This window comes from Sturnus vulgaris, chromosome 18 (genome assembly GCF_052056855.1).
Source record: "Sturnus vulgaris isolate bStuVul1 chromosome 18, bStuVul1.hap1, whole genome shotgun sequence".
NCBI lineage: Eukaryota > Metazoa > Chordata > Aves > Passeriformes > Sturnidae > Sturnus > Sturnus vulgaris.
The window spans coordinates 9,484,771-9,510,902 of NC_142260.1; the positions used below are offsets into that span (position 1 = coordinate 9,484,771).

The 26,132-nt window shown below is 40.5% G+C and overlaps 1 protein-coding gene across 3 annotated transcripts in view; it reads left to right on the forward strand.

Moving 5' to 3' along the window:
* PARVA (parvin alpha) overlaps positions 1-26,132 on the forward strand; it is a 62,469-nt gene that overhangs the window by 24,943 nt on the left and 11,394 nt on the right. The window contains exons 2-9 of one of the 3 annotated variants that reach the window (XM_088175671.1): positions 3,188-3,414; positions 13,737-13,826; positions 13,926-13,996; positions 14,606-14,708; positions 16,739-16,879; positions 18,798-18,913; positions 24,340-24,398; positions 25,236-25,255. In XM_088175671.1, coding sequence (XP_088031797.1) covers positions 3,387-3,414; positions 13,737-13,826; positions 13,926-13,996; positions 14,606-14,708; positions 16,739-16,879; positions 18,798-18,913; positions 24,340-24,398; positions 25,236-25,255 — 628 coding nt within the window. In that variant the 5' untranslated portion in view covers positions 3,188-3,386. Of the gene's footprint in view, positions 1-3,104; positions 3,415-13,736; positions 13,827-13,925; positions 13,997-14,605; positions 14,709-16,738; positions 16,880-18,797; positions 18,914-24,339; positions 24,399-25,235; positions 25,256-26,132 lie in introns of those variants that run through there. The other 2 variants (XM_014882464.2, XM_014882463.2) reach the window with 2 other exon arrangements.

The following is a 26,132-nucleotide window of genomic DNA, read 5'->3' on the forward strand; positions in this document are numbered from 1 at the left end:
TCCTGAAATAGCCTGGGGGAACCTGATAGACACGATTTATATGTATCATTTAGAGGCATAAGAAAGCATCAGATTGATTTAGTCTTTCTTTTGTTAGCTCTTTCCTATAATTCTAATCATCATTTCACTGTAGCATTACACCATTGAGGAAAGTATGGGTTTTCAAAGGCAGGATGTTTCCATATTTAGAAGTGGTGATGCTTAAAGGAAAATGGCTTGGAGGTTTTTACAGCAGATTTTCTGCTGGTTCTGGTGTAGCTCAGATCACAATTTGCAAGGTAGAAAGATGTCTGGCATTTATGTCACCAACAGCAAGTTTAATTATTTAATTTTTTGCATTATTTCCTGACTTGAGCAGAATCTGCTGTGGGTAGGAAGCTTCTGTGCAGCACTGAGCTCTGCTGCTGCTGTTGGTGTGGAAGCAGAGCTGGGTGCTGATGCTGCAGTGCATTTCCCATGGCAAAGGGGAAAAAGCACTGATGAGATTTGGCAATGTTTGTTACTGTGCTGCTGGGATGCTTGGAGTCTTCCACATGGCTTCTAGTCTCTGTCACTTTTACACAGAGCAGGGCAAAGGAGGCAGAAACAATTAGGAGCCTGGAATTTTCCAATTGGAATCAATCAGCATAAACAGTGGGGTGAATTCTCTTCTGATATCAGTCAGTGCTCTTCTGTTGGCTTTAGTAAAGCTGTGCCCATTTGCAGTAGCTGAGAATTAAGCAGTTGTTCTCCTCCCAGCCTTTCTGATGACTTAACATCATTTTTGAAACATAAAAGTCCTGTTTCAGGTCTGGGTTGTTGTCTTATGTGTTTAAATTAAAGGCTTGTCAGTCCTCATGTGACCAACACTCTGAAGAAGATCCACGAGAGAGGTTAGGTAAAACTGTGGGCTTTTTCCCTACTACTATCTGGATTTTCTCAGAACCTAGATAATTTTATCCCATTTGCATCAAACATGCAGGTAACTTTAGAATCCTGCATCTGTATTGTTTCTAGGGAAGCAAAATAAAATTACAAATGACAGTAATTGACATTACATGCTTTAATTGAATTTCCTCCTCTGTGAACCAAAACCTTTTAACCAAGTATTGCAGTGCTATTTCTGTATTTATTTGTTACATGGGTTAATGTGCTATGTGGCAGATCCAGTATTTATCCATTTTCACAAATTAAGCTATCAGTGTCATGTTGCCTTTGAATTGTTTCCTGTATTGATGGCCAAAACGGCTTGAGTAAGACTTTAGTCCTCCCTGGCCATATTTCTGTTTTTACAAAGCTGAAAATTGCAGGGTTGAAAATGAGCCCTTAGGAGCAGTTTGGGAAACTCTAGGCCCAAAGCATCTTGCCAATGTGCTGGGTTTTCTCCCTGCAGTGGTCTCTGCTAAGGGAAGAAAAAAGTGCACAGGCTTCTTGAAAGCTGATGTTGTTGTTGCTGTATTACAGGAATTAGAAATCAAGCTCTGCTTGAATTTATGCTTGTGACAAGTGAAAATGGATTGCAGAGGGAAGGAGTAGAAATTCCTCTACTGAGTCCCCAAGCTGTGCACTTGAGAGCTGCCGAAGTTGTCAACTTCTTGCCGTGTTATACCTTCCGAGAAAAGAGCTCTGCTTTAGCTGATTTGCAGCTTTCTTATTCTGCTGTAACCTCACCTATTACCTGGGCATGATCTTTTGTCTGTTTCTGTAGGTATAAAAACTCAGCATAAAAGAAACAAATCTTACTTACTATTTTTTGTAAAATAACTACTTTTGTGCATGCTAAAACCACCACTTTATAAACAGATATAAATAATGATTTATAAAATAGGTTGAATTGATGATGCAGGTAGCTGTGACTTCAGACTTCGTGAATTTGCTTAATATATAATAATTTCCAGCATCCTTCTTGACATTTCAAGTGAAGCATTGTTTTCCTTTAGTTGTGCTTGTGTCCCAGACAGGATTGCCATAATGAAGTATCTGGGACACTTATGATTCTATTCAGAAATTAAGAAAAGGGAAGCTTGGTGAAGAGCTGCCAGCTCAGTATTGTCCATAATTGAATGCTGTTATTCAGCAGTCCAGCAGTGCAGGTTTTCAGTGCCAGAAGGCAGTGGGGCTCCAGGAGTCAGAATGGGGAGCCCCATTACTGCTTGAGAGTGCAGCATGAAATAGAAATGTTGGCAGGGAGAGCTGCTTTTAGGAATGACCCAAAAGCTGCAGAGCAGTGTGTATCAGAGCCTCCTTAGGACTGGCAAAGAATGTGGTGCCATTACACTTAGGAGAGCTCTGAGAGTTTTTCTGCAAGGAATCATACCTTATATGAAACCTGGGGAGAGATGTTGTGTAGCACAGCTGAGTAACCCTAAACAATAAATAGCACCCCATTCTCCATGCTTGTCTTTTGGCACTGGTATTTTAAATGGAGTTCCTTTGGAAATTAGAAAGGTAACTACTTTTCATGACTTAGAAATGAGCCAGGGATGTGTCACTTCCCTCCTGCTCCAAATTGAAGCAAGCACTTAGACATTTTATAGCTTCTGAAAAGTTTTAGTCTGTAGAAAACTTCATAGGAATTTGATTTTTAGCCCAAGTAAGTAATTGCTTTAGATTATATTTTCATTGTTGTCCCCCTTTGGAAGAACCCATAGACCATAAAACTAGTTTATTTCTTACCAGTAGTTTATTATTCTTTTGATGGCTCATACCTCTCCTTTTCTCTGCTTTTTAGCTTTTTATATGCTTTTGCCTGCTTCAGGGCTTAATCCTTGATCCATGTGAGTGTTGCTAATTATTTCAGTAGGGAAGTATTTGTAGAGAAAAGAATTCTGTGATCAGGATCTGAATTTGGTAGTATTTGGTAATATCACATGTGCATCTCAATTCAGACAAAAAAAAAAAAAAAGAAATTTCCCATTCATTATTGCAGAGTCTATGCACAGACTTTTCCTATGCTTTGAGGGGAACTGTGACTTTATTCAGTTACAAGGGGAAGAGGTACAAGTTACCCAGAACAGAAACAGACTGGCATGGCTAAAAAGGTGTGCTTTGCACTTGCCCTTTGAGCACTTTGTTTAGTTGTGTGACTGAATGACTGATAACAAAAACACACAACCAAAACTGCAACTCACCAAGCTGCAAAAAGCAGATTTAGTTTCTTTTGCAGATGGTCTATGAGTCTCATGTGGCATCATATTAAATTATATAGGCAGTCAGTCGCTTGTTCTGAAGCGATGCTCTGAGCCGGGAGTTGTGATGAGCTTGGACCATTCTGCAGGAAAACAGGCTGGAAAGCTGAAACAGCTCCTCTGAAGAGAGCAGCACAGGGGCCTGCCAGGGGCTTCCAGCACCTCAAGGACTGCAGGTCCCCCTGGGATGCACTATGAGGGTGGCCCAGCGACCCTACGATGGGCTGTGGAGCATTTTGCCCTAAAGGTAGGAGCCCAGACCGACTCATCTGGTTGTTTTGCTTTTCTGGTTATGCTTTCTAACCTTGTATTTTTACAATAGTAGTTATTTTTCGGTTTGCAGTAGTTTGAAGATAAGAATGAGAGTTTATTTTCTTCTTACTCGTGTCAGACTTCATTTTTCCTGGGTAAAACTAGAAGAAAATACAGCAGTCTGTTAATATTTAATGTTATTCCGTGAAAGTATTTCTGCAATATGAAATAGAATTAGCTGTTTCATCCTAGTGATGTTTCATAAGATTATATGTTTCTATTAGCTTCAGTTTGGTACAAATGCAGTCTTTGGGTAACACTGGCTCCAGTGTGAAAATGGTGATTTTTATCAGCTGAATTTGCACTCAGGACGAGTTGTCATTCATAGTCAAAAGCATGCTTGGGATAGCATTTTTCAAATGGACTATGTGTTATACAGTCGGGAAGTTTAATATTCATGCTTCTTAAAATCAAAACTTCATGGCATTATGCACTTTCTAAGAGGAATAGCAACACAAACTCACAACATCAAAGCTGAAGGCTGCAGAATATTTCTGGGAAACTCCAAATGTGTTAGAGCCATGGTGTAAAACCCATTTGAGGTTATTTATGTGGATGATTGAATTGCAGGTTTAGGTATGCCCACCTGCAAAGTAGGAAATACAGCCACAGGTGTAGTGTTGGTGTGATTGTTCCTCTTGATGAAATCGGTACATTGGCAATGACAGCAGCCCAGGAAATGCATTTGGCAGGTAGGAGTTCACACGGGGGAGTTTCCCTTGTCTGACAGCTCTTGACAGGTTCTACAAGTGCTGCTCCGAAATTCCAGCTTGTTTGAGATCTCCTGGAGGAGGACAGTGCAGGTGTAATTCAGAGCTGGGCTTCACCCTTACAGTGCTGGTCTTCACAGAAACACCACAATCAGATGAACACTTCAGTCAGGTGGTTTGTTTTAGACAGGGCATTTGGGAGCTGGAGCAGCTGTTTGATTTTATAAGGAAATATGCAAAATTAGGAATGCACGGAGGGTACCAGGCAGAGCCTGTGAAGGGCAAGCCACAGGGCTGGATGAAAATCATTATAACTGGTTTATATGGAAAAAAGGATGTTTTATTTGCCTTGCTATGGGTTTGGAAAGCAAGAGGTGCAGGTATTCCTGTCTGCTCTGTCAGGCTAATGTAACATTAGAGACAAGCTTTTAAGGCTGTATTTTAAGTGCCAGGCTTCCATTTTACAAGTGCAATTTGTCTCCAGAAAGGAAATATGTAGATCTATTTCTTAAACTAGAATTGTGGTTTTTTTCTGTGCTGCAGAATGAGAATACTGCTGTTTTCTTCTGTTAAATGAATTAATTCTGATGAAGGGATTTGAAAACTTAGGCTGGAAAGCGTTGATTTATTTCCTGTGCAAATTGAGAACAAATTCTGCTTTCCTAATCCAAACACGATTTCTAGTTTGTGCTACCAAAGTCCTGTCTTGCATCATCATCTTACACTTTTGTGTAAATGTGCTTTAGGAGGATAGCACAGCCACGCTATTGATCACACCACACTGTGGTTTATGCCCACTGACCAAAGTCCTCCCTCTAGGCAGGGATTTGCACAGACAGTCCTGGCTGATCCTTTTGTCCCTGAGCTAGCCCTTAGTGCTGCATGGCTGGGAGAAGCAGAGGGGCTTCCACACGTGGGATGTCAGCTGGACAGTGCCCACTCCTGTGAGACAAGGATGGGGAAGGGAGCTCCCCTTGCTGTAGCGGTCAAAGCTACCTGAAGCTTTTCTGCTGTCAAACCTCCACATTGGCCAAGAGAACCCTGAAGGGCAGTTTAGATTCAGGATGCTAGAAGATATATTTCTTCCGTTTTAAGGTCTCATTTTGCTGCCTTTTACCAAATCCACCTCTTTTTCTTTCAGAATGTAGCTGGGTTTCTGCTGATCCAGCTAAAGCCACAGCCTATTCTTGCCATATTGAAGGCCTGTCGTTGGATCCCACTTCCCAAATTAGATCCTGATTCTGTCCTTGACTACAAACTTCAGTTACCTAGGACATATTGCAGAGACTTGAAGAAACCATCTGTGTGTTAGGAACAAATATTAAACATAGCAAGAAACTGAAAATCTTTCAAGTCAAGGGGAAAAACAGAATTAGATGTTGGAAGTCAATTCAGCTCCTGAATCTGAGAACCGTGGTTATATACTCAGGATTGAAACAGAAGGTAGTGAAGAACTCCAAACTACCAGTTATGCAAATAAGTAATACATCTACGTATTTGTGTTCATTATTATTACTTTAATTTCTTCAGATGACTGTTATTCCATCACTCTTATGTTTGCTACTTCTCCAGCCTTGGTGTCAATCCCAAAGTTCATCCTGGTCAATTTTGATAGTAGAGAAAGATCTTGAGGCATGAGAAGCTCTCATAAGATTCTAACATGGTTTTGGTTTTGTTTGTTTTCTTACCTTCTGGGATGTAGAAATGCTTGGCCACTTACTAGAAATCTTTTACTCCTTTGTCACAGGGTCTTTCCTTGAAGATGATGAGATGCTTATCTCAAAACACAAGTAGCTCTAGGAACTGCAGTTTGAAAATGGGGCCATGTGTGACACATAAACCAGTTTGTAGTGTCTGAGAAGGAGCTTTAACTTTCCAGTAAAAGTCGTCGTTTTTCTATTTCTTTCAAGAAGAAGCACTCATCTAGGTTGCTGAGATGCAGAGGGTCTCTCTTAACATTTTGTCCTTCAGAAACAAGGCTTACATATACAAGAAGAAAACAGCAAGAAATTCAGGAAATCCTCAGCTTGCTACTAGTTTGCCCTCACATTCCTGTGTACTATTTTGGGGTTTTCTCTTAGGAATAGCTAGAACTTGTTGAGCTGGGAAAGACTTCTTGGAACAGATCCTTGGTTTTGTCTTCTCTGCATGAACGCCTCTTGTTGATGTTGGAATAGCTGCTCTTAGCTGGTTGGTGATTCACAAATTGAGGCAAGTCAGCCCTGTAAAATCTGCTTCTCCACTCCACAGTATTTGGAAAAAATTGTTGCAGCAGGCTGGTGAGCGTGTAAGAAGAACAATTGCCTCTACTTGCACCAAGAGGTCTGCCTGCCTTCTACCCACAGATTTGTAACTGGAGAAGTACCAAAGTGTCAGTGAGGAGCACACAGATGCTGTCCCTTCCTCTCTGTATGGCCCCAAGTACTCTGTGTAATTCTGAGATCCCCAGTAAACCAGTTCAGGGATCTCTCAGTACATACCTCAGTAAGTTGGAAATCTTAGCTGCCAGAGGATTTCTTTCCATAAAGTAGTTTGCTGTCAAAGGATTTGTTTCAATGAAGTATTTTGCACGTAGGGGTACCACCAGCTAATAACCTGTATGTTTCTGTTGCACAAACACCCTAGCAAAGTATCTGAGACCCTTTGGAGTTTGTTTTGGGATCAGATTCCACACAACACATTTTGATAAGAACTTGGAATGGTCACAGCGTTTCTCATACGCATGGTTTGTTCCTCACTGGGAATAAGAATCAGCATCAATTGAACTCTTGTCTGTGTTTATTCCCCAAATTGCCTTTTGGGATTTTTCAGAGGAGTTTTAAACACTCCTGTAGGGTGACAGTCTTTTCAAAACATCTGCAGATACTGCTTACGTGTTTTAAAAGATGTGTTGAGAGGATGTGTAGAAGGAATGAATGGAATGGCTGGCATCTGTGTTAGCTTGGCACTTCACTGCTTATTACCTCTTAGAAACTAGAGGGGAATTCTGAGAAGGAACCTTCATCCCAAATGAAATGTGAAAGCATGGAAGGCTTAATGAAGCTAGCAAAAGAGAATCACATGTACTCTTTTAAAAAAGGACTGAGTTTGCTTCCTGATTTTTTTTTTTTTTTACCTACTTAGACCAGACATCTGTCTGTCTGTCTGTGGAGGGTTTTTTTTTCCCCTGCCAATTGCAAAAAAAGAAGAAAGGAACAGCAAACTAGTCACTGAGGTACTCGAGAGTGGCTTTGGACTTTAAAGAAAGTTCAAGGCAAAAGACATATAATTTGTTTTGCATACACGAAAATCAAATCATAGCATTTCTCCCATCTCCTTTTGTGAGCAGCATTACTCCTGCTCCTTTTGTGTGCATGCCATGTTTGGTTTAATGGAGAAATGAGAAAAGAAAATAGATTCTTTTTTGGAGACTGAGTACTAATGCAGAAACATTAAAGGCAGGCACATTGTTGTCAGCCAGTTTGCATATTTATTTACTTTTACAAATGGTTGGCTTGGAGTCAGCAGTTAATGGAATGAGAATGATGTTCCTGTACAGATCATTTCCTGAGAAACATTTTCAATTACAAACATATCTCTGCTTTTCTTCCCTCATTTGTTATGTCTTGGAGAATAAATGGGGAGTAGCATTTACAACTTAAGGTTTATGTTCTGAAGACAATTTTAACAATGATCCCCACATAAAAAGGCCCTTTTGTAGTTGCAGACATATGTTTATGATGTTTAGTGCTGTGAATATCAAATTTCTGGTGGACGCTGTGTCACACTCTGCAAACTTGTAAACATCTATAAATCCATTGGATCATTTTAGTACCATGTGTAATGCAGATTTATTGTCTTTTGTGTGGATTTCTTTTGTTTCAGAGTTAAAGTTGAGCTGCCAGAACCCATGTTTAATGAATTATGTATTCCAGAAAATTAGGCAGTACTATTTTAGATTAATATCTTCTTTTCCCTTTGTGGACTTCTAAGATGCACATGCCACAGGTATTAGAAATTAACATTTTGGATAGGTGGCCCAGAAAGCAATTATGTAAGTTTGCTTGACTAAATAGTATAATGAACTATGACTTTTTGAAAATATATTTTCTTTCTTTTTTTCTCTCATTTTCTAGCTGTCTTAATTTTGGTCAGTTTTCTCATTTACAGGTACAAATCCAGAATTACCCCAGTGGAATTATATGGGTTTATAGAACTGGAGTATGTGAGAGGGAACAGTGAGTTGGTATAAATCAGCACAAATCCACTGAGATCTGTGTGGATACAGTCATTTACACTCAAGTCTGCATTACAGGCTATCAAGGCAGTAGAAGAGCTAAACCTGCTGTTGTGCACGAGTGCTTACAAAAGCAAACCATCGAGGTCATGGGCATTTACCAGAAATTTGCACCCAATAAAGGGAATGTGAAACCCAAACCCAATTCATCTAAATTTGGCTCAGCTATAATTGAGTGTATGTCTTGTACAAGAGCAGTAAAGACATTTTGTGCTGAAAATCAGCATTTTTCTAAACTGGCTGTAATTTCTGGCTATGTATCTAAATGGACGTAGCATAGGCATGCATGTTTGAATGTGGGCATACATACAAATATCTAGGGTTGTTCTGGCAATATGATGTCTGCAGTTATCCTTCCAAATGGTGCTTGTTCCAGGAAAAACTAGCTTAAGATAGAGACATGACACGTAAAGCTGCTGCCTACTGTAGCAGTTTAAAATATCAGGTAGATTTTGCCTTTCTTATAGAAAGCTTAAACTCTTGGAGTCAGGTGAATGTCAGCAAATTTCAGCTTCTACAAAAAAAGCCCCTAAAACAAACAAATTAAAACTCTCCACCAAAAAACAAACATAAAACCCCACGAAAAACCCAAAACAAAAAACAAACAGAAAAACAAACAAACAACAAAAAACCCCCAACCCAATGTATGTGAAACTTTTAAAATTATGAAGAGCTTGACTAGAAAACCCTTATGCTAAAGAAGAAAAGAAAGAAAAGAAAGAAAGAAAGGCAATTAAAGACTTGCAGAAATGTTATGTATGTATATGTCTGTAGCTGTATATGCAGTGTGGCATTGTGCTCCTCCAAAATTATGGTTTGGTTCTAGTTAATCACACACTTTCAGAATTCATCCATTCCTGTTGTAGCACTTGAGTAATTTTAATTTTGTAAGTACAAAACCAGTTACATGGGGAAGACATGGCTGCAGCACTCAGAGGAGAGGTTGTTTTACTCTGCATCTTGCTATATTTGTTTCATGACTCTTCAGATGGATATAAAATCCATCTAAACCACAGAGAGTGCACTGGGTGATGTGGCATCGCTGAGCTCAGTTAAATAATGAGATGTGTTTCATTCAAATCAGAATAACTCTAAGCCCTGAATACTAAATAGGGCAGCAAAAAGCCTTCAAGCGCACAAAATAAACGAGTAAAAAAACCCAAATGAAACTGTCTAATAAATACAATGTGGAGCAACAGGCTGCATGTGCTGGAGGCATTAAGGCAATCTGAACCGTATGGGCAGCGCTCCGCTGTCAGACGTGCAGCCCCAATGGCAGCTGGATGCACACACAGCCCAGGGCAGGCTCTGCCTCTCAGCACAGCCTGCCTTCCACAGCATAGGTTTGTGACCTCCTAATCCCACAGCATCTACAACAGCGAGAATTCCATCCAGCTTAAAATAGCTGCTGTAGTCGCTGTTGATGCAGGCTCGCTCGTGGGCTCCGGGGCCAAATTTGGTGCTGGCATGATAGGAGGAAGTCTGTTGACAGCTGATAGCAGTGGAGTTGCACTTGATTACATCATAAGAAATTTGGCACGTGGGGCTGAATCAGAAGTCTGAGCAGAAATGTCCTTTCCTCATCCGGAGTTAAAACTGGGACTTTCACATTGCTGGTCCACAGAGATTTGTCCGGCCCAGATGCAGCTGCTGCTTTTCAGGGTCTTGCTTTAAAAGTGCATTCCGCCAGATCCACTCAGTATGGTGACTGAAAAAAATCCCTGAAGGACTGGATTTTGCTGTCATGTCCAAAGGGATGAAGTCCCTTTCTTCCCAATATCAGCACGATGAGCATAAGCCCCGTGGTAGCTGATGAACTTGCACTGTAAGGCTCGGAGTGCAGCTCTTACTGATGCTCCAAAGCCATTCCTCAAAGTATTTCGAGAAATTAGATTATGTTATGTTAATTTCAGCTGCTGCAAAAATTGCCCAAATACTGTGTTCTTTCTTTTTATTAAAATACTAAGTTGCTGAAGTGATTTCCATGAAAATTAATTAAAACAAATTAATGAAAAGCAGCTGAAAAATTGACTCCTCTACTGAAACTGTGGTATGCAAACTCTTAACCTCAATCACATATTTGTGGTTGCTCTATAAACACCTAAATGTATAGCAGTGATTTGTCATGGTATTTTTTGATGGAAATTCTTAGAAAGTGAGGCTGTACTACATAATACATTTTCTGTCAGTTTACATACAGTTTGATATAATGCATGTGCTTACCTGCTCCATTTAGTAGTATTACTAATCCACAGTTAAATCTTTGCTCTTGAGTATTGGGGGAAAAAATGAAAAAGATGCTGTCAGGCTCAGGGTTTCTCTATCATGTTTGCTGCTTGTGGGGGACAGGAGGGCAGGAAGAACCTTTATTATGGCACTAATACCAGCCTGGGGTATGGACTGTGCACTGCAAAGTGCAGAGGCTGAGGAGGGGCTGTCCTCTCTAAAAACGGGATCCATCTGGGGTCTTTGGATCATCTGGAGGTGTGGTGTTCTGTAAATGGCTCTGGCAGGTGTGCAAAATGTCTGTGCTTACAGCAGTGTACAGAAAGCAGAGCTTAGCCCCTGCTGTGCAGTAAATGTAACACTTGCATTCTAGAACACGTCAATGTTTTAGTTCCCATGTATATTTATTATTATCTTATTTGTGTTTTATGTTCACTTCTCATGCAAAGATGTGGCAGGGGTTTGTTTGCTTTCTCTTTTTTTCTCTGAGAATGTGATGGAGGTCATATTAGTAAAGGTAGAATGTTGTGCACATTAGAGGACAGGTACAGCACGATCCAGTGAGCCTTGTAAAGAATTCTTTACATAGCTTTCAACCTTGAAAGGTCCACTCAGTCTCCCTGGAGAATTGTCAGCGAGCTCTGCCAGCAGGCTGCTCCCTGGAGAGAGGAGCCAAAAGCTTTCATCACTGTCCTTCCCTTGGAAAACGAGCTGCCTGCTTTCTCCAGTGGGTCTCACCCAGCAGAGCATCCAGCCCTTTGGGACAGGAGAGCTCAGTGGAGGCAGCTGGCTTGGGTAGATTTTATTTCCTGTGCTCCCCTTGGGACTGATGTGAAAAGATCCCACGTTTTCTGCCTAGGACACTTTGTGAGGAAGTCCTCCATGAGCTAAACGTTTCAGAGCAGAAGAAAGACCTCCACAGGGAAGTTTTCTACCCACTGACATTTTTATGCCCATAACCATTTTAAACCAAAAAAAAAAAACAAAACAAAACAAAAATTAAAAAATCAAAGAGATTAATGAAACCAAGAAACCAACAGTGATTTCCTCTAAGGAGTGCTAGCAGTTTCAACAATTGCCATTAAGTGCAAGCAGTTCCCGAGATTGTACATGCTGGACCAACTTCATCCTTGCTATAACTCCTCAGAACTTAGTGGAGTTACATGAGGGATTAATTTGGTCCACTGCTTTCAGCCATCAGTTTTAGAGAATATACAACAATCAAGGGAACTGTTATTGTCAATGTTGTTTTATGTCTCTTTAGAGCTGCTCAGTGTTTGTATGTTACAGACACATAAGCAGGGTGAGTGTATGGAATGAAGTTACAGGTTCAGTGTTGAAGGTAATGGATTTTTCAATTATTTTTGTACCATTAAAAGGAATAAACATTCTAGCAGCCATTATTGTTGTGAGTCTTATATAGATGCTTGAATACAGCTACACAGATTCTTGAAGCATGCACAGAAACATTTCATCTGGCAGACCACAAAATATCTCATGAAGCATAGAAAATATTTGGAAATTTCTAAGTCCTGTTATCACACCAAGTGACTGATGATTACATGTTTGTGTGAATTTAGCTATACTTGCTGCACCAAGGAAGCAAAGCTAACTTATGAGGCAGCCATGAGGGCAGAGACAAAACAGATCTTTAAAGAACTTCTCTGTTTTCTTAGAAATCAAACTGTCTCTGTAATTTTCAGAATAAAACGAAGACAGCATCAGCTGGAAAATCTGAATAGTTGGATAGTGACTCTTGCATCTTCACATAAGTCAGATATTTCAGTACATGTCAGAAGGTGTGCCTGAATCTTTAAGCTGTATGTGGGATTCCTGGATTAAGTTATTTAAGTTTAAACTCTCACTGGAGCAGATGAGCTAACAACCAGTTCTGTTGAAGGTGTGTGCACTGGAAATTGGGTGGTAACATTCCTGGTCATGGATAAGGCAGTGAGCCCCTTCCCTGGTTTGGTAAATCAGCCCTGCACTGATTTCTGGTTCCCAAAGCAAGGGACAAGCTTGAGTGATCCCTGCCCTGGTTCTCTCCCTGCTCAGTGCTGGCAGTTTCCACAGCACAGCATTCATTGTGTGTTGGCTAGCTGGTATTCCTTGTCCTCTGTTAGGAATGTTTGGGCAGTGAAGGAAGAGTTTTGTCTTTGCAACCTATTGGAGTTTGGGTCATCCAGAGCAATGAACAAAGATCTGCCAGGTACGGAGCAAGCGACAGGCTTCCCTTTACACCACTTCTCTGGATCTTTCTGGTCTTCTCAAGAACATTGATTTTTGCAGAATTTGGGGACTTTGGCTGAGTAAGACCTTGTCCATATTTCCTGACAACCGTTGGTATCTCCAAACCGTGGGGTCTGGGATTACTTCCCCATTCCTGTGTCCAGGTTCTTTCTCAACCTGTGTGGACTCCACACTGCGGCAACACTTCAGAGGGTTCATCATCCTACACCGTGCCTTGCTGCTGTGATTTGTGTTGAGGAAAGGCCAAGAGCATGGGCCAGAAGCATCCTGCAGCCTGCTGCAGCTAGGCAGTGCAGACTCATCAGCATGCTGAGAGCAGAGTGTGCTGTGTGCTGCAGCTGCATCCTAGCCCAGGATGGTTCCTCAGCCTGCTCACTCCTGCCTGGGGGCACAGACTCACCCCAGGAGCTAAACCTGCAGCATCTCCAGGGCCATACTGACAGCAATAACCATCAACTGAAATGATTCATTAGCGTTCAAATGGCAGCACCATTAACATGCAAGCGGGCCTTTTAAGAGTTTGAGGACAGGGGGCCATATCCTGGAAAAGATTTGAGGTAATTGCCTTGGTTCCAGCACCATTATCCATGAAAAATGTACTCATACAAGTAAAGGTTTGTTGGCCGGGCCTCCCATTTTTGTTAGTTTTGCTTTATTGCTGTAATTACACCCAGTGGCTTATCTAATAGAGTCATGTTCTTATAAAGAAATTAAGACAATTAATGCTACTTTTAGTGAAATAGTAAGTAAAATTAAATTGAAATTTGACCAAGCTTTTCTTTTTTTATTTCCTAGTGTCTGAATTACAGGAAGAAGGAATAAATGCCATTAACTTACCTCTCAGTCCCATTCCATTTGAACTAGACCCTGAGGACACTATGCTAGGTAATTCACAACAATTTTACATCTCAACATGAAAGCTTGATATAAAATGAAGTGTTGTGCCTGGGATGGTTTCTAATGTTTTTCTTTTAAAACTTCCAGAGGAGAATGAAGTCCGAACAATGGTGGATCCAAATTCAAGAAATGATCCAAAATTACAAGAACTAATGAAGGTAATGAAAGCATGTAAACCCTCTCAAGAGAGTGGAACTATTTTTAATTCAATCTCTGCCTCTTTCACTTGAACACTTCAAGGCACTGGTTAGATATTAATTAGTTGGAACCACGTGGTTCATGAATCCCAGTGAAATGGGGAGATCATTTGTGGTAGTATCTTTCTCTAGATGTGGCACAACTTAAAAATTTCTACTAAAATCTTGAGTCCAGAGTCTCAGTCCCATCCCACCCCAATCTACAATCACACTGACTTTCCCTTGTCTTTGTGATTCCTGGGGTTAGAAGTCTAGCAGGACACTTCATGAAGATCAACTTCAGCACCTTTGGCTTCACAATGAGATGTTAAAATGCTCCTGAAAGCCAGGGAAAGATTTCACTGCAGAAGACTCTGCATCAATTAGTGTTTGTGTAGACCTTGTGGTGCATTGGCACAGCCACCTCAGATGAGTCCTTGCTGAGTCTTTCCTGTTTGCTCCTGAAGATTTGTCAGACTGTATTTTGAGCCACTGCAGCTTTGGTATCCTTTCTGCTAAGAAAAAAAGACATATGTTTTAAATTGCAAATGAATAGTGTATAATACTGCCAAATTTGTGTTTCCCACATAGGTACTAATTGACTGGATTAATGATGTGTTGGTAGGAGAGAGGATTATTGTGAAAGACTTGGCTGAAGACCTATATGATGGACAAGTACTGCAGAAATTATTTGGTAAGAAAAAATACACGTGCACAGCATTGAGGCACTTTGTCAATAAGTGGATCTCTTGTTCCTGCCCAGGAGCCTCAATATCATCTTACATTTGTGCCACTAAGTGATATAAAAATAGCATTGTGTTACAAGAGCCCTGAGCAGTGGGCTGTATGCACAGCCCTCGTGGCTGCAGTGCAATGTGTGGTGCACAAAGCCTACCTGGGGTGCTGCACAGGGAGGGCTCTTGTCTTGGCAGCAGCATTCACTCCAATTAAATTTATTATCTGCATATGGGCTGCACAAACTTCACCATGTTACAAGTGGAAAGTAAGTTTGAAGGCAAGGGCATTCTCAGTACCATGGTGGATGTTTTTAATCTCTGCTCCTTCCGTGCTGTAGTTTATTCACATTGCAAGGTTCCTCTGGAAAGTTGGATTTTCTTTCTGGTTTGATGTCTGGCTTTTAACATGACTGAGGTAATGGTGCCCAGTGGACTGCAAACTGAGCTTCAGCTGAGAAACAGATAGAGAAAAGAAACTGCTAATGCAGAGTTGGCATGTGCTTTTTACACTGTTGGCTTGAAAGCCATTTTCTTAGTTATTACAGCTCATAAAGTCTCCAGTAAATTTCTTTCCAGTATCCTAAATGAATCCTGAAACATCACGTGAGCACTCCTAATAAAGACTTCACAGACTGTTCCCCTCTATGAATGGTTAAGCTATTGAATATATTGTGATGGGCTGGATATGCCCAGACTGAGCAATTGGATTGTCATGGGCAGACCTCCAGTGACTTCACCCAAAATTCAAAAAATGTGTATCAGACACAGCCTGACTCTAAATATGCATATAGTGATCCAACATTTATTGATTTCTGAGGAATATTTTCCATTACCCTTATGGATCAGGTCTCTGCTTACTAAATCTTCAGTCTTGGGGTGAGACTATGCACAGACTGATTTCTGAGGAGGTGCAAGAAACCTTTGGAGATAGCAGCTCTTAGGCAGAATTAGGAGATAGCTGGATTAGGAGATAGCTGGATTAGGAGATAGCAGCTCTTATGCTGGATTAGGAGATTGCAGTTTTTAGGCAGGATTAGGACATAGCAGCTCTTAGGCTGGTTTAGGAGATAGCAGAATCTTAGGCTGGTAGTTTAGGCTCACTCCCTTTGGGAAGATGGGAAGATACTCAGTTGGCCTGGATGGGAACAAGATCAGCTCTTACCAAATAAGATATCTCTTAAGAAGATAGTCTTTTGTAGAAGTAAATTGATAAGTGGCCAAGCATTTTGTTTCTGGTGTTGTCACCAGGGAGCTGCTATATTTTCTTTGCTTACTCTTTAAGGGTAAACAATAATCCACGTGTGTATATGCATAGCAATTGTACTAACTGTAACAAACCAATTCATAAAATTAATATTTTAAAATTTACTGCAAATTTTGAGTGCAGAAAATGGCTGTGGTTTCATAGAGAGGAATGGCCTGAGGTTTTATTTGTTTTCATGAAAATTTGTTTGCCTTGCTGTGATGCATCCTCTGCCTCTATGAATACAGAATCACTTCAGTTTTATCACTAATAGGCCAAGTAAAATTTTTATCTCCTGCATCTGAGGTAGAAGCTGGGAGGCTAAGACTGATAAAATAAATCTTAAAGTTGATGTTAAAATTTGTTTCCTAGGTTTGATGGTCTGCTGTACAAGCCACTTGCATGCAGAATAACCTTTATCCAGCAGCAACAGAAGTAATGGGCCTTACCTCCAAGTCTGGTGCTCCCCAAAGGGAGTTGCTGCAAATGTTTGTTAGTCACTGCTGTGGCATAGAGCAGCACTTGGCCTTCTCCTTGTCAGCGTGTAACTAAAGGCAAAATATGAACTTATCTTTAGGAGCTCAGAAGTGTGGAGGGAAAGAGGCTCTGGAAAAAAAAAAAAGTTAAATATGAAATTAGGAAGTCTGATGTCTCCTGAATGTATCTCTAGGTGCATGGAATGTTTTTGTGCTCTTCCTGGATCTGACAATTGTTTTTCCTCCATTTTTTCTTCTATCACTTCAGAGAAGCTTGAAAGTGAGAAGCTGAATGTTGCAGAAGTTACTCAGTCTGAAATTGCTCAGAAACAGAAGCTACAGACAGTGCTTGAAAAGATCAATGAAACCCTTAAACTCCCTCAAAGAAACATTAAGTGGAATGTTGACTGTAAGTTTTGTGTTTGCTCTACTGTTATTTGTTGACAGCTGGGAGTTCATAGGTGTCATCTGGAATTCTGAAATATCCAATGGTAAGGGAGGGCTGAAACTGGGATTTATGGTAGGGACTGCTCTGAAGGGCACTTCCAGATGTGCCACTCTACCCTCTTCACTGGTGCTCAGCCTTCAGGTTCAGTTAGGTGTGTTCTCAGAGTGTGTCCAAGCCTGCCTTTGCTCTGAAGTCCACGTGCATGCCAGCTTAAGTTTCGTGTTGCTAAATTGGTTTGTTGAAACAGGCAAATACCTGCAGAAATGGCAGTAGATAGACATGAGGAGAGTTAGGTGCTAGAACTCTGTGTGAAATTTGCAACATAGATATGAATAATATTTCTGATGATTTCAGGCTAAGTCTGAACCACTAGCTTTGATTACAAAACTCTCATCAGGACTAGTTCTGCACCCATCCTGTTCTATTATATTAAGAATGAACACAGCAGTGTCTAATAAAAATGCCTTCAGTGGCCCAAACGAGACACTTCAGTGGGTATGTGTTGCAGAAAGTAGTTTATCAGTTTTAGAAAATTAGGCTTCTTAATCTGTTCTGTTTGGTTTTCAGAATCGTGTCATGCTGGTGAATACCATGACCAGTACATCACATTTCCCCTGTCTCCTGTACCTGTCTGGTGCTGAGCAGTTTTGTATCCTGTTCCATGCACAACAAATTAGTAAGAAGGAGAGCAATATCTCGAGGGAGGAAGAGTGAACATTTGGCAATTTGACTTTCCCCCTTTCTGTGGTCCTGCTATATTTTTCATCCCTTCTTTTTTCAACCTCCCTCAAGTTTTCTTTCCATTCTCTGTTGTGCAGCTGGAGGCGGGGTGTTTGGAGTGGCCTGACAATTTAACTTCTAGTTTTAATTTAATGTTTTACATGTGTTTTAGGGCTGGAGTAGAGTTAGAGAGCAGCAGCTGGGCCCAGCTGTAGCACACACTGGTGGTAGGCAGACAAACATCCTTGTAGTGTTCTGCTAAAGCACCTCATCCCTGAGCACGGGCACTCCAGCAGCATTTGCCAGCAGTGCCACATTTTATATGGATGTGTATCTCCATGGCATAGCTGAGACTTGCTCTGTAAGAGTATGAGGAAGGATATTTTAGTGAATCTGATCATGTTTCAGCAGTGCAGTAATGATTAATGATTAGTTCAAGTACAAAAAAACTAAGTGCACTGCAGTGTCAAAGATCTTTTAGGAATGCTACTCTGGGAAATGCAAAAACAAAGTAGAAGAAGAAGAAAGGTGATAATAAGGATTGGAAATTATCCACATTCATGCCAATGGTTTGATACTTGATCAAGGATTTCATAGAGTTTGGCTTTTGATGTCTTGTAAGTTGTGTTTGTGGTAACTACCCATATATGAAACCTGCTGCAAAAAAGCTTCAATAACAGAACTAGAACAACTTCATGAGGAATGTTTGAGTCATTGAGTTTAATAAGTTATTGCTTAAGGTTTGTGCCAAAACAGGCTCGTTTATCATCCTGCAGACATTGTGACACTTAAAAATGAATAAGTGCATGTTATGAGTACAAAAATATCTTTCTGATAGTCCATAAATCCTTATTGAAATAAAAGGAATAAAAGAGAGGCAAGGAGAATGCAGAGACAGCACTTAAACTGTGGTACATAAAATCTGGCTTTTGGATTAACTTTAGATTTCCATCTCCACAAGCCTGTGGCATCCAGACACGTTGCAAAGAGTGGCACGCTGGTGCTGATGCATCTTTCAGGAGCCCACTACAGATGGGGTGCCTTAAAGGTGCCCCCTGGCTCCAGGTGGCAGGAGGAAAAGAGTCCCATAATCCCTGCATCCTAAGCAGAAGTGAAAACCTGTGCAGTTTGTAACTTGTGCTTTGAATATGTCTTTCAGCTGTTCACGCTAAAAGCCTCGTAGCCATACTTCATCTTCTGGTTGCCTTATCTCAGTATTTTCGAGCACCAATCCGACTCCCTGACCATGTGTCCATTCAGGTGGTTGTTGTGCAGGTAAGAGGGGCCTTAGACAGCTCTTGGCAGTGTTGTGAAGTTGACTGAGGAGTTTCTTGCCAAAATGCATCTGTGGTTTCTGGCTGGGCATGCGTGTGTCTCTTTGGCTGGCAGGGAACACTCGTGCATCTTCCCTGCTGAACTGCACGAGTGCTTTCCCAGACTGAGCTCTGGCTCACAACATCTTACTTTGACTGTGAAGTGGCCAGACTGTGACATTAAAAATATATGAAATACTATTATTGTTGTGTTTATCACCCAGTATCATCTCTAGAATTATTATTTTCCCCATTTTTTGATGCTCTTCTCACTTGTGTAGAGATTCAAATCATTCTTGGCACTGAATGATGGATTGTCACTGTTTATTACATTCAGATTCCTGTTAGGTGACTAACTATTCTTTTTCAGTCCTGTGCATGCTAATTTAGTCTGATTACAGTGCTGCTTTTCTCAAAAGCATGCAAAAAAATCCCCATCAACTAAACCTTTTGTCAGTCTCCTTTTTAGAGCCTCATCCATTCAAACTCTTCATGTTTTTCTGTTCATCATTTTTCTTTCAGCTGAGCTTGTGCTTTCTCTATCTTACTTGGCTTCTTCCCATTTAATCTGCTTTTCTTTCTCTCCATTTAACTTTGCCTTTATTTTTCACACTGCAACTGTCTTTATTTATGTCTTTTAACTGATGTTACCCTGAAGTAACTGATTGAAAGAGCTATTGCTCAAGTTCTGTGAAAATCTGTAAAACAGATCTGAGAAAGTAAACATTCTCTGTTCTAGAATTCAAGTAGGACAAGTTTTGTAACTTAGGGAGAAATCTGAAGGAGAGTCTCTGGTAAATGTGTCACTGATGTCTGGTAGTGACTCATCAACTCAGATTCTGCTTCATGGGTTTCTCTACAGATGATGAAGGAGAATCCCTGAGAATCTGCACTAAGGCTTCAAAGAAACATAGTTCCTTTGGCTATTATAAATGTATTATTTGTACTGGTTTATCTCAAATTTCTGCCAAAACCAGCTGAAGAAATCTGGACTGCAGTGAGCAGGGCATCTTTATGATGGAAAACTAAATGAGAAAAATAACACCTAAGTCCCAAAAGAAAGAATGAGAACCTCTGCTGTCATTCCATACCTCCAGACAAAATTCCACTTGAAATCAGTGGGCATAGCTGTCCTCTTGTTAAACAGGCTAATGTAGTTCAACAGCAAATCCACTGAAGTCAGTACAGATAAACCAATTTAAAACAATAAGTAGTGGGAGAATCTGGCTCACTCTTAGTTACACAGCTGCAGCTCAGGCGCCAGTGGTTTGCAGGGAAAGCAGTTGCACCAGAATAAAATCCAAGTAATGTTGAAGGAGATTTTGCCCTGCAGAGCCTGACCTTGGTGAAAAACAGTCAGTGGGACTCCAGAGCTCTGCTGATTAACAGAGGGTGGGGGCCAGTATATTTAGTGTAATTGTTTGAGACATTTCTCATTTTTATTTTATGCTGGGTGAGGTTTTATTTTTATTTTTTAAATCTATCTTTCACATCCTATGGGACTGATTCTGTATCATGCATCGTGTACCCTTTGAGCTCACAAGAGTTTTAATCAACCATCAGCAGATCCTAACTCCTAATTTAGTGGTCAGGCATGCACACCTCGTGTTCTAAACACTCGTGCATTCTGTAAACAAAGATCGAGCCTAGGGAAGCTTAGCAGACTATGCAGTAGCAGTATGTTTTAAAATTCTGCTGTGTAGGGTTTGATAAGAAGAACAGGAGAGAGACAGAAATGAAAGGACAAAGTACTTTTATGAAGTCTTTTAAGAAAGACTCCTTTAATTAATTTCATGATTTTGTTAGGCATAGAAACACATAAAACGTGAGGGTTGCTGTGTTGGCTGGATGTAGTTCATTGAAATAGAAAAAAAGATATTTGTGAAACAAAAAATGTGCTCATGTCCAACAGGTAATCAGCCTAGCTCTTATGAAAGCTTGTTTCCTTTGGCTGTTTTGTACAAAAGCTGTTAGCAATGAGAGTAATACAAAATCTGGGTTTAAGCTGAACTAGGAAAAAATGTGATAGTTGGACCTTTTGTAGCTACTCTATTATTTTCTTTTCCTGCCATACCAGTAGAATAAATAACATTGAACAAAGCCCAGGCTTTGTTTGATCGTATCTACTGAAATGACTGAGAGCTTTTTTGGAGAGCTGGGTCTTGTCATCATTTTGCCTCTTCTTAAAAATTATGTATTTCTACCATCCACGAATGGTTAGATGACAGATTGTTTGTGTCCAGGAGATGGAAGTCAGGGAGTGTAAGAATGCATTGGCAGAGCAACCAGAATGGCTTCAGCATGTTCTGGGACAGCAGTTCCTGGGTGCATAAACTACTCTTAGGCAAAGCTAGGAAATGACTGAGATTAGATGAGTGTGTAAATCACAACCTTAATCAGAGATATTTGGTCCCACTACCTGGGAAGGTCCTGGGAAGGAAATGTTTTGGAGCAGCACTGCCTCCAGGTTCCAGTGAAGTCTTCTCTGAACCTTTGACAAATGTGTTTGTTCTTTCAAGCTCCAGAATAATTTTGCATTTCACTTTGTTGTGGCAATTATAAAACACGGTCCTCCAGGTGAAATTAGTTGTAACAAGACACAGGCAAAAAGCCATCCAAATAATGGCAAGATTTTCAGGCTGGGACTTTGTGGGGAAATTAAGCAGTTGGCCCTCAGTTACATAGAAATGCTGACACAAAAGGAGATAAGAAGAGATCTTTTCTATTTCCAGATGTACTACCCCAGTTTCAGATTTTTTTTTGTTCTAGGAGTAGTTGCCAATTTTAAATTGTAAGTGATTAGGAATATCTTCAGGGCTTTCTGTGAAGTCTTTCAGCCATGAGGGAAGAAAATGCCAAGCCTGTTCTAAGGTCTTCTGTCATCACTGGAATGCATGTCCAGCTTTTCTTTTTAATGGGGAATCTTAATTCATGCCTCTTTTCTCAGTGTCTGTCAGATAGTTGATGTTGATTTTTATAGTTTGTTGTTTCAATTTTAGCCAGTGTTGCCTTTGGACAGTCTTTCAGTCCTCAGTAGCACCTCTCTGTATTTTTAGGAAATTTGTGTATTTTCTGTCTAGTGTAAGACAAACCTCACAATAGGTGACATCATTCTAAAGGTCAATTTTGAAGTGAAGAGTTTTTAAAGTGCAAGAGATGTATGAGAAGCAGCCTTCAGAGAAGGTGCTCAGAGCAGTGTTTTAAGGCCCATTCTGTTGGGAATTCACCAGCATTTTTGCAAATCAAAAGTACAGGAAGGTCTGCCCTGACATGGTCTGGTCAGGTAAGTGTCCAGGGGATGCAGGTTGTATTAGGGCAGTGTAGAAATCCCATCAGTGTTAGGGGTCAGGTGCCAGACACAAAACAAGAGTTTGGGATCATTTTGGTTTCGGTTTTTTTGTTTGTTTGTTTTTGTTATTGTCAACAATAAGATTGAGGTGCAGGTTTCTTTTGATTATAACATATTGTCTACAGTTTATCAAAAGGGAAATATTTGCAATATCAGTACTAGAGAAGGTTTAGAGCATTAGAAACCTTTTTCTGCTCCCATGCTGCCAGTCTGCTCAGTGAAAATAGAGATAGCATTGCTGTGATGCTCAGCCCCTCTAGGAGATGAGAGCAGCAGGGCTCTTGCATAAGGCATCAGTGGCATGTCAGAGTCGTGATGAGGAGGAAATAAAAGTTTCCTTTCACCCTGCAGCAAAGGGAAAAATAAACAAAAATGCCAAACAGAGTGGAATTCCAAGTGGAGCTAGCATGAACTAGATTGTAACTTGAAGTTACTTCAGTTAGTACTGGAGAAGCACTTCCTGCTGTCTGCACAAGCTGAAGTAGAGATTGCACTAAATTATGTCATTTTTCTTCAGACTCTGGGGGTGTGTGACAGACAAAGCCTCTGCAGCTGTGCTGTGCCCCCCTTCCAGTACATAACACCCTGGACTCCTCGCCTTTTTTGTTGTTTTTTTTTTTTTTTTTTTTGTTTTTGTTTTGTTTTGTTTTGTTTTTTTTTTTTGTAAGTCTTTCAAGTGCTCACAGGTCCTCCCTGAATGCATTTTTTACTGTGTGCAAGGTATTTAGAAACAGGACTTTAAAAAATATCATGAAAACCCCCTGAAACTGAAACTAGCTGAAAGGACAGTTCACATTACTCCAAGTGCCAGTCTGGAGTGACTCAGAGGACCAGGTTCAGCTTTTCTTACAAGAAATAAATATATTTCCTGATATATTTTAGTAATGCAGTGTAGAAGGAATAGACAAGCCTGGCTCAGTCCTCAGCACATCTCACACACTCAGGACTGCCTCAGGTAGGGATGTGCTGTCTTCTCCCAGGCAGGGAAAAGCAGCAGCCCCAGTTCACATACCATGAAGGACTTTTCTAAAAGGTTATTCTCCTTTTCTCTTTTCCACCTAGAAGATGGGTCTAGGACCAGCATAAATCTATTTTTCTCATTTCCTTGTGTGACAAGGAGTGAAAGATCATGAGTAATTGTCTAATGTCTAGACTTTAAATGGAGTTGTCAGCATTTGCCTGACTTTTCTCTCTGTACTGCAAATTTTTGGTAATACCAGCGAACCAGAATTGACAGAGAAAACACAAAGAGAGGCAAAACATATGTGTGGTATTTACACCAGCCCCAGATGAGTGTGATCAGCAAACTGAAACAATGTCAGACTCTTCAAGTGCTTCATTTTGCAGCTGACTCAAACTGCAGTGATTGGAGTTGGCTTCTGCCAGGTTGGGCACAGCCTCTGCACAAAGGACCCTCAGCAGCAGCCAGGAAAGGCTTCTCCCATCTGAGGAACATCAGAGTCACTGCTGGAGCAGCATGGCAGTGTCAGTGGAACCTCCATTCTGGATTCTGTCAGAAGCCAATACAGCTCTTTGTCTGCAGAGAGAGGAAACACTGAGAAAAAAATTTTTAAAAAAATTAAAAAACCAACAAACAAAAACAAAACAAAAAAATAGCCTGGGAGCAAGATATTTTGCAAAAGAGAAGCATGGGCACCATCTGCCAAGCTGTTCATTGAAATACAGGGCTTAATTCAGCTCACCTAGACATAACTCCACTAAAATACTTACATATGTGTTTGGGTGTTTCAAATGTCTCGCTGAATTGGGGCCTTTAAAAGAAAAGTGAATTAAGAACAATGGAGAAAGGAAAAGAAATACTTCCTTCTACAGGTGGAGTTTCAGGTTTCTTGTTAATGTATAAAAGAGTTCTCTGAAATACTTGCAAGGGTCAAATAATATATTGCTGAAAATTTGTGTACGGAAAGTTCTTATTCTGCAGGTTTCTTATCTAATTATATTTGTGGATCACAAATTTTTACTGTACCCTAAGCATAAAACTTTACTGAGAAAAATGTCCCTTCTTTTCCTTTTTCCAGAAACGAGAAGGAATCCTCCAGTCTCGACAAATCCAAGAGGAAATAACTGGTAACACTGAGTATGTCAACACCACTTTTGCCAGCAGTCCAGTAATTGAACACAGATGCGTCACAGAAATTCAAACATTTGCTGATATTTAGATGTCAGTATTGGGGTTCCAGGGAAGATGATGCATCAGCCAGTGACTGTATTTTAGCCTTTTCAAGAGCTGCAAACAAGCATCTAAAAATACAAAAGGGGGAGGAAATAGAGAGGGGAACTAAAAGCAGGACTTCAGATGTGTAAAATGGTGGGAGTCAGCTTTGTATGTGCCACCTCACTGAACATTTTCTAACAGAAAAGCTATTCCAAACCAAAAGAGAGCAGTAGTAGAATATCCTGGTTTCTAACTGAATGGAGAGGAGCTGCACTACTAACTTATTATTAGTCTGTATGGATTTATATGTGATTGCCATATGAAAGATCAACTGGAGCAGAGTCCTGCAGTCCATTAGAACCAGCCCAAGCATTGTTTGGGATTTCTGTTGTGGTTGGTGTGGTAGATGCATCTTCAAAGCAGAGGGGAAAGTTTTCACAAAATCAACACGAAAAAGCCTTCTTTATTCAGGCAAGGTGTGCTGATGTGGTTCAAAGCAGGGAATATGAGATCTGGCCTGCTGTGAGACTTTGGTGAAGCCAAGACATGTTATACTGATGGACTCCAAACTAAGCCAGATCCTCAGCTGGAGTAACGTGGTGAAGTTATTCACAAAATTCTCCTAATTCCATGAATCTACTCCATTATTCACCAAGCTGAAGATCTTACCATGTATGCTGGGGTTTTTTTGCAGCACAATATCTGCAAGTGAATTATATGTAACTTTTTTTCTTCTCCTTTTTTTTTGTTTTTCCACAGGGCATTGTCAGGAAGGCATGGTAAGTTCATTTGATTATTGTCTCTTTTCTTGAGGCAGCCAGAGTGTACATGAGTTCTGCAGTGGGTGGTCACTTTGATCAAATGGCAAGAAAGGAGAGGATTTCAAGTTGCCCTAGCAAATATGCACCACAGGCTGTTTTGCAATTAACAAAAGGGGGAAAAAAACATGAAAATCACTCTGACCATCTTTAAAACACATTTCATTGCTTTTCAGCACATGTTAATTTGCATGTGCTTTGTGGTTTAACCTCCAGAACATTACTGCAGAGGTATTAATGGTCATGAGCTCCCAGCATAATGTGAAACTGTGTCTTATCATGAACCAGCTGGTGAATGTTGATATTCCACATCCATCACCTACTTATACTTTAAAGATGTGGAGTCATTGTTCAGCAGGCCTGCACACCATGCCTGGTCCTGTGCCTCATGTGTCTCACTGCCAGGACTGAGGATGGCCAACAGCAAACACTCACCTGAGTCTGGCTTGGTGTAAAGTCTGATTTTTACAAATGCCTTTGGATCTACTCTGGCTTTTGGTTTGTTTTTTTTTTTAACTGAGGAATATGAATGTTTGTTGAGTCATTTGCTGTCATTCAGGTGATTTTTGAAACAGAAATTGCTCAGAAAAGGCTCTGGTGCCTTTTTATATATTTTTCTGTTTTCTTCAGAAGGTGACTGCAGTAGCATTCCAGTCATGCTACCTTAAGTTGATCCTGCTGATAGTGCCCTATATTGCATCTGAGAGTGGCCCAAAACATCTATACAAAGGATTGTATTGCAGATGTGTGATCATAAACCTGCTTGAGATGCTTAATAATGCAGTCAGTGGCCCGTGGGGCAAATCTTCCTCTGTAGATGTAGTGACCAATGTAAACT